Source organism: Pholis gunnellus (assembly GCF_910591455.1).
Source record: "Pholis gunnellus genome assembly, chromosome: 2".
Lineage (NCBI taxonomy): Eukaryota > Metazoa > Chordata > Actinopteri > Perciformes > Pholidae > Pholis > Pholis gunnellus.
The window spans coordinates 8,939,218-8,952,751 of NC_136536.1; the positions used below are offsets into that span (position 1 = coordinate 8,939,218).

At 42.3% G+C, this 13,534-nt stretch overlaps 1 protein-coding gene across 3 annotated transcripts in view; it reads right to left on the minus strand.

The window, feature by feature from the left end:
• Positions 1 to 13,534, minus strand: part of plekhg5b (pleckstrin homology domain containing, family G (with RhoGef domain) member 5b) — a gene marked incomplete at its 3' end in the record, with an annotated part of 61,480 nt that overhangs the window by 32,498 nt on the left and 15,448 nt on the right. The window contains exon 1 of one of the 3 annotated variants that reach the window (XM_079169960.1): positions 4,060 to 4,255. The exons of the other annotated variants lie outside the window; for them this stretch is intronic. Coding sequence (XP_079026086.1) covers positions 4,060 to 4,062 — 3 coding nt within the window. The 5' untranslated portion in view covers positions 4,063 to 4,255. Of the gene's footprint in view, positions 1 to 4,059; positions 4,256 to 13,534 lie in introns of those variants that run through there. 3 annotated transcript variants of the gene reach the window in all.

The window sequence follows — 13,534 nt, forward strand, 5'->3', positions numbered from 1 at the left end:
CATTTTTCTCTCTCTTAAAGAAAAACAAAAACGCATCTCAATAAACACACCTCTGCCCGCAAATAATTGGCTAGCGCCAGACGAGGCAGAGTCATGCACAGTCTTGTTCAAATAGTCTGAATGCAGTGAAGTCAGTCAAACATCCAGACAGACTTTGGTCAGACCAACTCATAACCATTCTACGACACCAAACTCAAAAAGGTAGCCCAAAAGTCAGACACGAGTACACGTCATCAGTGGTTCATAGTCTACGACTGAAAGAAAGACGACCACTGTCTCGTTTTCACACACAAATACACTAATGCCGACCTCTGACCCGTGCATACATCAATACAGTACAGAGTGCAGAGACTACACAAACACCGGCGTCTAATGCAAATAAAGCTAAATATTTCTCAAGCTCTTTTTGCTGCGATCCACCTTTACTTGTTTTCCTTTGGAAAAATTGATCGAAACCTAAAAAGAAAAATCCTCATGAAATGTTTTCCTTTGACAAATACTGACAAAAGCACAATGTCACCACATTTTAAAACAGATCCCTCAAAAGCCAGAATATAAGAGTATTTTAAGGATGACAACGTGGTGTTTCCAGAAGATATTTATACACAATAAGTTCATGAGAACCATAATTATATGGCTGTGACTGATGTTTTATTTCATTAATGATTTTTCTATATACAATTGAAGTTGATGCAAAATACTATTATTAATGTTTATGTTGATCTTGTTAGAGGCTGCAAGACGAAGCTGTTTGAAGTTATTAAACTGCTGGAAGACTGATATCACTAACCGTTTAGTAACCTTTAAGAATAGGAAAAGAAAACAGCTTTCCTAAGTTATAATCAGTATTATATTAAAATACTCCAAACACCTACCAGCCACTCAACCTTCCTGCACACAGCTGTGCCGTCACATTTATTAGTTCTTAACTGCACCAAACAATCCGATATCTGCGGCTGCATTAAGCATGATTGATAGCGAAAGACAGAAATGTAAAATGCCTGCAGAGTGAGCGTGCTTTCCTTCAAGCTGAGCCGACAGAGACCGAGCCAGGTCAAACTCTGCTTCGTGTTACTTTTTTCGCTACCTTTTTTTTTCTTTAGAGCCAAATTTCATTGTGCTCTTGGTAGCGCAGCACACGACCCCATAGGGCCTCCCCCTACGTGTGCTGCGGAGGGCCTGCTTTCCTAAACAGTATACAGAGTTGCCATTAGCCGTGGCCCAGTAGGTGGGATTGAAAACAGCGCCCAGTAAGGCTACGGGAGATCAAAGGGGGAGCCTGGGCAGGCCTGGCCCCGGGTCTGATTTATTTTTCAATAAATAAACGGTGCATCTGTTGAGGAGTGGCGAGGGAGAGAGAGAGAGAGAGCGAGAGCCGCTGCGCGCTCGCTTTCTTCTGCCGCCATCTGTCCTCTGGCCGGGCGAGGAGGCGTAGGAGGAGAGCCAGGGCCTTTTTTCTCTCTTTTTTTTTTTTTTTTTTTTTTACAGCGGCCGTTATGCAACACGACCGCCTGCTTCACTGCATGCCTGTTCCCTATTAACCGACTCATTCTGGTACGGCACGGTCCCGACGCCTTCGCACACATAACGGATTCACTCAAACAGAGGCACTTGTTGTGTTTCATCCTCTGAGGATGCGTTACCCAAACACGTGTTAAGAATGTTTAACAGGGGGTGATGTCATTCAAAGCCAATAACTGCAAGTGAACATACAATAAAGGACAGCAGGTGTATATAATGTTCCCCAGAAGGAATACTGTACATTCAACAACATGTAGCTCACACTTAAAAGTATAACTTCTATGTTTACCAAGTTACGTTACAACTCTTTGCTTGGACCTGGAAATAGGGCAACATTGCTTATGTGTAGTTTACAATGACAACAATGACAGATTTACCAGTCAAAATGAGTAGCCATTTTTGAAACAATGGGACTTTGATTGCCCACAAAAAAAGTAAACAAAAGCAGGACACTTATTTCTAAATGACAACTGTCACGGAAGATTTCCGTTCATCAACGCTACCCAAGTGGGTTGGCTGGAAACTCGAGTCTGCAGCTGACTTTTTATTGTTTCCAGCAAACTTGATTTAAATGAGAAACCGGCAAAGGAGTCTGGATGTACACATGAAGGCTACAAACATGTTAAATGCCTTAAGCTACACGTCCCAGGCCCAAAAAAAAAAATCAGCATCTTCAGCATCTATTTACTACAGTTGCTAAGCCATGATTGGACAATCACTATTCGGGGGAAAGGGTTTATCAAATGGCCAACATTTCAGTCAGTATATCTAAATAACTTCAGTGAGTGCAACCGTAATGGTGGTAAGAAAGCGTCACAAGAAGACTGCGTGAGTAAATACACTAAGATGAATCATGTAGCTGGTCTTTAAACTGTGATGGGGATGAACCTTTCCCAGATCTCTGTAATAAACTTGGGGTGTCAAATGTTACTATTACCAACAGCAAATCCAAGTTGAGATGGAATTGTGATAAACTGGTATTAACCTTAAGAACATATATCAGTAGGCTACATAAGACGTTAGACCAGTTTGAGTGACTCATTTACCTTGATAGTTATTGGACAGTAGATAGACTACAGATAGCGTAACTGTACAAAACATTTCATAATGCTATCATTGTCCTCACAGTGACACATGAAGAAAGGTTTTTCCCAGATTACACAATATAGACATTTCGAAGAAACGGGGCCATTGTTGACACGCTGACAACAACAAACAACAAACTCAGGAACAAACATGTTCGCAGGAGATACTGTAACTGGTGAAGTAGACTATGCATTCCAGTGAAAAGTATGTTTGAACATGCAGTCAGTGTTTGCCTATGAACAATATTACCTCCTCATCTTCCATAACTCATTTTCCTAATCCACTAACTAGATACGTTTTTTTTTGTTCAAATGAATAAAAGCATAAAATTAAACTGCAACAATTACTGGCAACAGGAAGTAATTTCTCCATTTTCTTTATACGATATTTTTAGAAGAATTTTAAAGCAAAACTAAATTTGTCTTTGATTACGTTCAAGCTAAAACACATCTGTCCCCAACCCCCGCAGCAGAGTCAAATATTTACATGACACCCAAATGACACATGCTCCCGTCACGGTGTCGTCACTGAGGGGGAAAAAAACCCAGTCAAGTTGCCTCTTAAGGAGAGAAACAACACTAAATGCTGTTTAAACACAGCCAACGCTATTCAGTTCAGGGTGATCGATACGATTACAGTATAGAAAAGCACCACTCACCAGCAGCTGGTCTCTTTCTGCTCTAACAAATTCAAGTGTACTGACTGCTGTCTCAGGCAATCTTGGCTGGACTGTGACGCAACCAGCCTTCCTATCCATAGCTTCAGGGCAGAAGAGAGAGAGAGAGAGATAGACATGAGGGCGGTGAACAAGACCAAAAAAGGAGGAAGAGAGGGGGGAACTAGGTATTCCAAGTGAATTTAGAATTGATTTTTGTAAACCGCTTCCAATTTGATACAAAGTACAAGGAAAGGGGAGAACCCTGGTGGGTGCCAGGGGGTACGCGACTGGTCTGTTGATATAAGAAGCAGATGTAAAATATGCAGACAAAGGAGGGAAAACTGATTAAAAGTGCTGGTCTGCACAGATGTGAATGTGTGCAGACCATCACAGCCTCAAACAGACAGAAAAAGTCAAACGACAGAACAATGGCCATCTATTTTTTTTTTGTTAAATGCTTGAATGATTGACTTCATAAATGAGAGAATGTGCTGCTTTTCCTTGTCTTACAAGTATCACAAATATCTTAGGGTTTGTTGAACAAAACAAGACATTTGATGAAGTCATCTTAAGTTCTTCAAAACAGCATTTTTCACTGTTATATAAAATCGTTACAGTCCTATTTTAGTTCGCCTATCCTTTGCTTTTACAGAGAATGAATGAAAACTACAACAACACATGCTAATGTTTCCTCCTGCAACACACTCTCAGCACTTCATATATTATTCAATCATAGTGCCGTCACACAAAGACTCCCAAGAGAAAAGCTTGTTGTTTACATTACGTTTACCTACCATAGAAAAACTCCACTTCCTAGGAAAGACAACCGCTTTGACTTTCAGCAGAAGAACCGATCAATATCTCCAACAGACAGCAGGTGGTGAAAGTTTTAGTCCCAACCTGGATCGAACTTGCTCTGTAGTCCCTCAGATGAGTGCGTGTGTGTGTGTGTGTGTGTGTCTCAAAATAATCCTGATCTTCGGGGTTAAAAACAGCGGACCGAGTGACAGACAGCGGGATCGAAAAGGAACGTGGCTGAGCTGAGAGGCTCACTCTGTTTACTACAGCAGTCTAATGGGAAGACAAATATACACACACACACGCAGAAAATCATCAACCACGCCTATATCTGCTCAATCACACTCCCACAAACTCGCGCACACACATCCTGGCTGACTCATGTAAAATCCTACTGAAACAGAGCCCTCCTCTCTCGAGAATTTAAGTTTCCCCATCTGTGTTTCAGCTGATCAAGATGTAAACCAAACTCCATGAGCAGCAGTCAGTTTCTGTTCTCATTCATGCTCGTTATAAACTATCCTGCCTGATTTAGTGTTTCACTGTGACCCCGAGGTTACCGAAGGTTGAATGAGGGAGTTCAGCTGAGTTTCTTCAAAAGTTCTAACCAGGAGTGGGAAGTAAATATTCTCAAACACAACCAGCACCCGGACAACATCACCACACATAAACTTACATAACCACAGTCAGTTTACCTTCTGTTTGGTCCAGATCAGTTTTGGAAAAAAAAAAAAAAAAAACTCACTTGTTATAGCGCTCCTCGCCTTATGAAATGACAGTTGTGCAATGTCTTCTGGGGCTCTCGGGGAGCTTTGTCACATCTGAGACAAATAACCTCGACGTCACAGTGATGTCATTGGGGTTATCTCACTTGGAGATAACCCCAATGACCCGAGGCTGATGTTTGGAGACTTAACTTTTATCGCAGAAGGCCCATGTTGAAAGCTGCAACGCTTAGTCGATTAATTGATTAGTTGATAAAGAGATAACAAAATCAGTTAATCTATGAGTTGTGTCATTCTTAAGAAATCTCTTCCACGTGTGAGGATTGACTGTTAGCGTGTAGGATAGTACATTAAATATCTTTTGGTTTCAGACTGTTGGTTGGATAAAACAAGCAATTTAAGGACATGACTTGTAGATTTGAAGACGTCTGTGTTTGCCACGCTAGAAGGGTCTAATGAAGAGACGCTATTGAGTATGTATCGTCTATGGGAAAAGGAGGATACTGTGTTTTTTAATCTTGCGACTGAAAGTCATATCTCGGCATTTGACCATTCCTTTTTTTTTATCCGTTTCTCCTAAATCCATGAGTCAAATGAGTAATACTCAATCGCTGAAATACCCCTGAAGCAAACCGTTCTCTGGTTCCAGATTCTGAAATGTGAGGATTTGCCGTTTTTCTGTAATCGGCCCATAAATCAAAATAATCATTAGATGCAGTCCTTGTGTGGTGCGGTGTGTGTGTGTGTGCGTGTGTGTGTGTGTGCGTGGGGGGGGGGGGGGGGGGGGGGGGGAGTACAGTGTTGTGTAGGAGTGTGGTGCAAGAGCAAGTATGATTTATAGTCTAATGTTCTGTTACAGCCTGCTGCGCTGACCGTGGACACTAAGCCCACTACTCTCTGTTCTTTTGTCATTCGGGTTAATCCAAGATGAACCGTGTTTAAATCCCCGCAATTAGCTAGCTCACAAAAACAATTCAAGGCCCTGAGGCTGGGGGACGCATGTTTGGAGGAAGAGAAGGGGGGGGGGGGGGTAGATTTAATGCCCCAACCCCTCCTCCTCTTCTTGTCCTGTGTCTTCAAAACAAGGCGACCTGTTGAATCCATGTCTACCCCGCCACCCCCCACTGTCAGCCTTAATTAGGGGAGGCTATATTTAAAAGAGTGGACAGCAGCAATGCAATTATCTTCAAGGATTACACCCCACTGACATTGCCATTGTTGGGGGGCTGAAAAAGATCCTTGATGCCTGACCTTGGCATTACCCTCAATAACCATAAGCTCCCAATTCTTTCAAGTCTTCAAGGGAGCAGTTAAATAAGGGGGGAAAACAAAGGGAAACGTGAGCGTGAAGATAACAAGGATGAGCAAGTTGGTGAGAGGAAAAAAAAAAGCGCAAAAAAAATAAATAAAAGAGAGAGAAAAGGATTAAAGCCAAATATTTCACCCGTGATGATGCCGCTGGAAGTTCCATGGTTTCGTGGCTGGCTTCAGTTAAGAGTGATTTAGGGAACACGCTTCCACAGCCATAATAACACGTTCTGAATTGGAGATTTTACAAAGCTTATTATCGCTTCTCCAGCTAAGCAGTGCAGACTGCTGTTCTCACAGCATTTCATTAAGCAGCGGCTGTTTACGTTCTCAGAACACTCTGAGCAAACCAACAATTAGTGGGGTTTGCCATGGGAAGACTCTTCGCATGCGAGGGATTTAGGGGGGGTTGTTTTCTCAATCCATCTCCTCACTGGGGGCCTTCTCTTAAGTCTTTGAATCCTGGCTATATTGGTCGGCCAATACAAGGCCGTTTCCATTGGAGCGTCAGTCAGGTACCCTCTTCCTGTTATTCCCCTGTCTGCCGCGATGCTGCTTCCTGACTGGGATGTTCCTGGGGGGGGTTGAACTGGCGTCACTGGGGCACCTCCCTTACTAGTGTTTGTGCTTTTCTGACGGAACATTGTATGTATGGAGACACATAAGTCAGTGTCCACCAGTGTGTCCATTATTGCCCGACTTTCTTTCCACTCACCCAGACAGACATCCTCCACTTGTCAGTGGCATTACATCATTTTTTGGGGGAGGTCAGTATTTGATCTTGAATATCAGTGAGGCATCTTACAACAAAGGAAAATATAATGCGTTTTTTTTTTTTTAATACGCAACAATGTAGCATTTGCTGAACAGCAGTTACTGTGGCAATTAGAGGATCAATGACAAGTCTCTTCAGTCGGTTGCTTTAAAGCCTGATATTTTATATGAACAATTGAGGACACGACTTTGTGTAACAAAACGCTTAACAGCAGAAAGACAAAGGTGAGTATTTGGAAGCTAAAGAGACAGATATTTTCCTCAGGAGTTGGTAGAGACCAAAAACCAGACCAAGTCATGCTGCAGCAGCAAAAAACACTAAATATATTGAATATAATAATGGTACATTTTGATGCTAATTTATTCAACTTTGGATTTGTAAATTGGGAATTAAAAGTTAGGTAGTCTCGCTTTAGGAGTAAACTTAATTCATCAATTCATTTATTATTAATCACCTAGTGGTGTTGAAACGCTCAAAGTACATTTTCCAAGTTAATAAAGAAACCTACGTGTGTTTTGTATTTTCACTGGAATTAGACATTTTCACATCGTCACGTTTTCCATTAACGCTAGGTGATAGTGATCTAATGACAAATGAGTCACTGTCTCCGAGTCATCAGCTTCTCTTTCTGGACCACCACATCCCACAGGGCTGGAAAAGTACAGCTTCTGTGATTGGTTCACAGCTGATGTGGTTTGAGTGTGTTTATACAAGAGGGAGCTGCTAGCCTGTTGTAGCCTGCTGGGGTGGCAGGGATCAACATCATAACAGTGTTGCTCCACTGGGGAGAAATGTATATATAAACATGGGATTATCGATGACTGAACACAAGGAGGCTGTTTCTGTCTTTTACAGGATAAGCATGATGTGCTAGATAAAAAAATAAAAAGTTATCGTCGGCTGACGTGTATGGTGCAACAAGGCCCGCTAGCACGCAATACAAAAGCTTATCCTTCACGCAAGACTGCCGATCAAGTCATACATTCCCCATGTAGTGAAATTATTTACAAGATGTCTCATGAATGGGTGATGACAAGTCAACCTACTGTAAAGTCTCACTAGTCATAGTCACAAAACTGGTTACTGCAGAAATATGGAGGGAGAGGTCTAACTACTTATACAGAAACTACCTTGGCGGAGGCAACTGAATGTTTCTCAAACTGGTCCATCGTGTAAAAAACCTGGACCCCAACAGAAAGGTGATTAACGGTAAATCAAGAATAATGTGTTAGAATGAAAGAGAGGGCCAGTAAGTCTGATCCAGAGTGACCTTTTCCACCAAATGAAACACTCGCATAGAAGAAGTTGCCTGGGATCACTTTTCCTGGGTGCACAGAATAACAGTTTGTAATATCGTTTGAATGCATTTCAGCTTTACTTGATAGTTTACAGGTCTCATTAAAGCCTGGTACACTGCATAGCCCCTCAGCCAACTAAACCACAACACACTGACTGAATCTGGCGCGTGCATCCAAAATCCTTTTAAGGCATCGTTCTGTGTGTGGCAAAGTCGCTCTGTAAGTTTGTCACTGTGAGTATGTTAGCGTGCTAACGTTAGCGTTAACCCCCCAGTGCCAAAGTTACTCTATAAAAGACATGAGATATTTCAAGCTGCTAGTGTGAATTGGTCCACACTTCCTGTCACCTAAGTGGGTGACTGGGCGCAGCCCAATGTATTTATATTTTATTTCGCTAACATTAGATATTTACACAGCCAACAAGCACATTTAACATTACAAAAATTCGTTAGCTAGGACGTTCGCAAAGTGGGCGTTAGCTTACATTTTTGACAGTTCAAACTTAAGACTAGAACGATTCCATAATTTGATTCTACAGCTGCTTCCTTTGCAGAAGAATTGTGTATGAAGTTGGTGTAGTACACAAGATACTAGCAGCAGAAAATATGTAAACTGAGCTGCTGCTGTGTGTGAACGAGCATGTCTGCGAATGAGAAGCTGGGAATAAAATGCTGGGGGGGGGGGGGGGGGGGGGGGCGACAGGACATGCACGCTCATCATTCCATTAATAAACAAATTAACACCAGAGAATCTCAACAGTCAGTGTCATGTTGAGAAGCGTTTAGGTAACTTTTCCTCAGCTCCCCCAATGTCTAAATGAATCCAGACTTATCAGAGCGTTGCAGCCTACCATTTCCATTAGTGGGCTTGCATTACTTCATAAAGTAAACTTTCCAAGAACTTTACAGTTAGGGCTGAGGTCACATCCTGTTTTCCCAGAAAAACAATTCTAGGACTGTAGTGTGCAGTCATTCAAGTTACTCAAGTACAAAACAAGCTGTGAGGAATACGTGCAATCAAGCAAAACTGATGAACAGGCAGTATTTTCCTGTTCTGAAATAAAACTATTTGCGACAACACATTTTTGAAGACTATGTACAAACACTTGCACAGAGAGAAAAAGGCTAAGAAAGAAAACGTAACATATTCCTCAAATGAACCTCAAGAAGGGTGAAAAGGAGAGGCAGGTAAACTAAGAGCATGAATACAGCTGTTTTGAACTGTGCTACAGTCCGTACATGCTGAGTGACTGACTGCCCCCACCTCGCAGGAGAAGTCAATCCCTGCAGGCTGAAGGATGGACTACAATAAGACAGGTGGGAAGGTGTTGGTGTAATTGCGAGACACACGGAATTTAATCCATCTCTACCAGGAAAAGCCACCTAATACCCTGCACCCATCGGCCCCTTGACACATACAGAAAGTGGGCATCCAGCCCAATAGGAGTGTTTACCTAGCAGCCTTAGCAGGTCCTTGTCAGTGTCAGTTAGGTGAGATTTTCAGCCAAGCAGGTCAGTGGAAAGGAAAGCCGGGTTAAGTGAGTCAAGCCAGTGTGTCTGTTTTTGTAAGACAGCAAAAACTGGTATGAAAAGAAAATCCAACTTGACGATTATTAAAGAAGGAGAACAGCTAAAGATAGAATGATTCAAGCACTAGTAATAAGGTGATTGGTATATGACCCGGGTGTGTCAGTCTGACTAATATCATATAACTTCCCGTAAAACGTACTCATAATATGTGACTGAATGGGACACAATGGAGGGAGACAAAGAGAGAATGAAAGCCAACCAAAATCACAGTGTGGGGAAGGGTGAGGACCGAGGAAGGAAGGTTTCCAGAAAGAAAATGAGCGATGACATTGAGAGAAAAGACGACAGTCAAATTTAAAACGGTAGAAAAGAAGGATTTAAATATGGCATTTACATTTTATGTATTAATTTGAGCATGCTTACAGTCTTTTTACCAGTCTATAAAGAACTGATGTTTTTCATCTGTTGCAATCGATTGTTTTTAAATCGATACATCTACTTTTAAATATTGGAGTCCAAAAACCTTCTTACAAAGTCGCACATTTTTTCCTCAGAATTTCTGCCATTTCCACTTGTTTTTTTATTGAAAGTGTGCATAAAAACCGGTGGGTGGAAATTCACTTTCAGAGAGAGAGAGCAAGAGAGCGAGAGAGCGAGAGAGAGAGAGATAATGAAAGTTAAGGCCAGCTGACTGAAACTTCTTTTCATTGTTTCTGCCTCTGTCAAATCCCGACACTCTTCACATTATCCTTGTGCCTCCAGCTGTTTGGGCAGGGAGGGGACCCGTTGCCAAGGCGAACCGCACCTTTTCGGCTCGTCTTGTCTGGTCCTGTTTTGTCAAAGCTGAGGGAAGGAGGGAGGGAATTGAAGGAGACAGCGATAGAGGCAAATAGGAAGGGGGGGGGGGCAAGTGATCAGGGATAATAAGCCCGTCTCTGGGAGTCTAGATCCAGGGAGCAAGCTCAGACTAGCATTGAGCACTAACCAACATAATCTGAAATGAATCCAACCAACCCAGCCAAGAACTAAGTCTGGATTGGACGTCATCTTCCCGTTGGACACCTGTAGGCCGTTTTTTAAATCCCAGTGACTTGGAGAAACCCACAGCAAAGTATTCAAGGACACCAGTAAGCCCTCTTGGAAGCACTTGTGTCAGGCCAAAAAGCCTTCTCGTAACCTTCCGATAGCTGTTGTGTTATGTGGTGACGGCGCTGAGCTACGGCAGCACAAGCACAGAGGGTGACACCTGGTTGTGATTTCAGTAAATTATGGTGCAGGTGAACTCATTCGGTCCAGTCATGCTGTGACTAGAAGAGACGCAGCCCCACCAGGAGCTGATCTATGGCAGTGGGAGACCAAAGGCAGGCCTGTCTGGGAATTAAATGGTTGAAAAGCATTGCAGGACCGGCCTAAGATCATCTTGCTGTCTGTCTGTCTGTCTGTGTTTGTGTCTGCTCTTTGTCCTGCTGCTAAGCCAACGGCATATCAAAGAGAGTATTCGTAGCACTTTGAAGACAAAAAAACCCTCTAAAAGTGAAATATAAAAGTTTAATGTTTTTTTCTTTCATTTTCAGAGTAAATAATCCTTCTAAACCTGTTGAGTGGGTGGAGTGGACAACAGTTATATTTATGTTCCCATTCTTTCTAAAAATGTGCCTCTCACTTGTGCAGCAGAGTATGTGAGCTCTGGAGGGGAATAAGCAACAGATTGAGTTCTGCACTTTAGGTCAGGGTTGCCATAACATTGCCCCCTGCTGTTTAAAGATCGATACAGGCAATGTGTGTTTAACTCTTGAGCAACAGCCAAAAGATTGAGGCAAATGTGAAATAAGCTGTCAGAAACAACACCACACATTTGATATAGTCTGGAAATGCCCAAACTTTCATGACTCACCCTCTCACTTCGTCAAACCTCTGAAGTACTAAAAGCATCCAAAATATTCGGAATGGTGCATCTTGGGATATATCCCCTTTTTACTAGGAAAGAAAAGGTAATTGTAAAGACTAGCTATGACTAGTCCTTACAAAGCTAGTCCTTACAATTATTAGACATCAGATTACATTGTAGTTTGAATTGCTATATTGCTAATAGGTAAAAATACTTTTGCTGTCAACCCATCCCCCTCCATCTCTCCATCTGTCTGTCTGTCCCAGTCCACACTGGGCTACAAGTCTTTCCCTAATCTCCTTACATAACATCAACACTGACCCTGACCAAGGAGACAGGTGGCGTCAGACATGCTTTGTCCGACACTACCTTCCCCCTGTGCCACGAAAAGGTCATATAAACACAAATGCATACTTCAAAATTTGGTAGCACATAAACTCACCTTCTGCCTCATTCAAAGACTCAATAATGTGAGCAGCAGGGAAAAGAGAGTGCAGGTTAAGCTCTTTGGCTTTCTCTTCTACCCCCACTTTATTATTCTCAGTTGCCTTGGAGAAAAACTATATATAACCTTCTCTCTCTCTCTCTGTGTCCATGTGCTGGCTGAATGTACTTTTCTCTATGTCATTTTCCCTTTCCATTGTTTCCAGCGAGAAGGGGACAACTTCTCGATTCATTGGGAAAATCCGTCTAATGCGCAGCTCGACAAACTAAAACAGCCAAGAGGCCGACTGACAGACCAGACACTGTGTCGGTTTCTCTTCTGGCCAGACTCCCATTTTCAGAAACCAGTGGCTTCAAAGGAATAATTCATTTCACAGTCTAGTGGCCAGACACAGAGCCCCGACAATCACGCCCCTTTTAACACCTAAAAAGAAGCGGCTTTGCCGCTCCGTTTCACCTTCACTGTGTCTCAATGCAACACAAGAGAGATGCAATAACTTCTGGGTACATCCAGCGCGAATCAAAAAGCTCAGTGGGTCCAAAAGGAGTTATGGGGACAATTTAAGGATGCGCACATCTTCATTTGTTTCATTTTTGGATCCTGTTTAAGTGGCAGTAAAAAACGCCTTTTGAGGTGACCTGGTGGCTTTGCCATTTAAAGCGCTGGCCATGTAATAGCACAAGTCCTGGAAATAACTATGATGAATGTAATTGCCCTCTGACATCTCTTTAGGCAGGCCCACATAATTTGTCAACGCCTCCTAAAATCATTACAAATCCTTGTTACGGTTTGGTTAGTTTTAGGAACAAAATCGACCGGGCTAGGGTGGGAATAGATCATGGTTTGGGTTAAAATAACTACTTGGTTAAGGTTAGCTGACGTTTGTCATCATGGTTACAATAATAACCAGTTGGTTAGGGGGACGATTATCGCCATGGTTAAAAGAAACCAACGTTGCCTGTTGGTAAGAAACAGGAAACGGACGCTAAAGCACCCCAGATTATAATGTCATGAATTCTTAGGGCCTGTGTCAACATAGCACCTTTTTCGCATGAGGCCGCCTGGAGAAAAGGCGCTGCACCCAGTGACTTTCTTTCCGAGCGCTCCATCCCTGATTTTCTGCCAAAGAAAGGCGTTATGTGGGCACAGGCCCTGTAGCAGCTTTGTCAGCTAAACATTCTGTGACCTCTACTGCAGCATAGTATAACACAAATAGCTTTCACGATTAGCAATGCTCTTGATGCCAAATTATGCTAAATGTAGGTCTGTTTTATGTTAAGTAAAGATTAAGTAACATTAGACTTGTTTTTGCCTCTTTTTAGGTGACAGGAGTGAACATTTGTCATCCTCTAACTTTATGGTTTCAGAATGATGATTGAAAAGAAGAAAATTTAAGAAATATTTCATATAAAATAGACTCTACAGCACTTTTGAACTATCATGGTTTTCTCAAATGAATAGTCTTGGACCATAGGAATAGAAGGTATGTGTTTTGAAAATGGG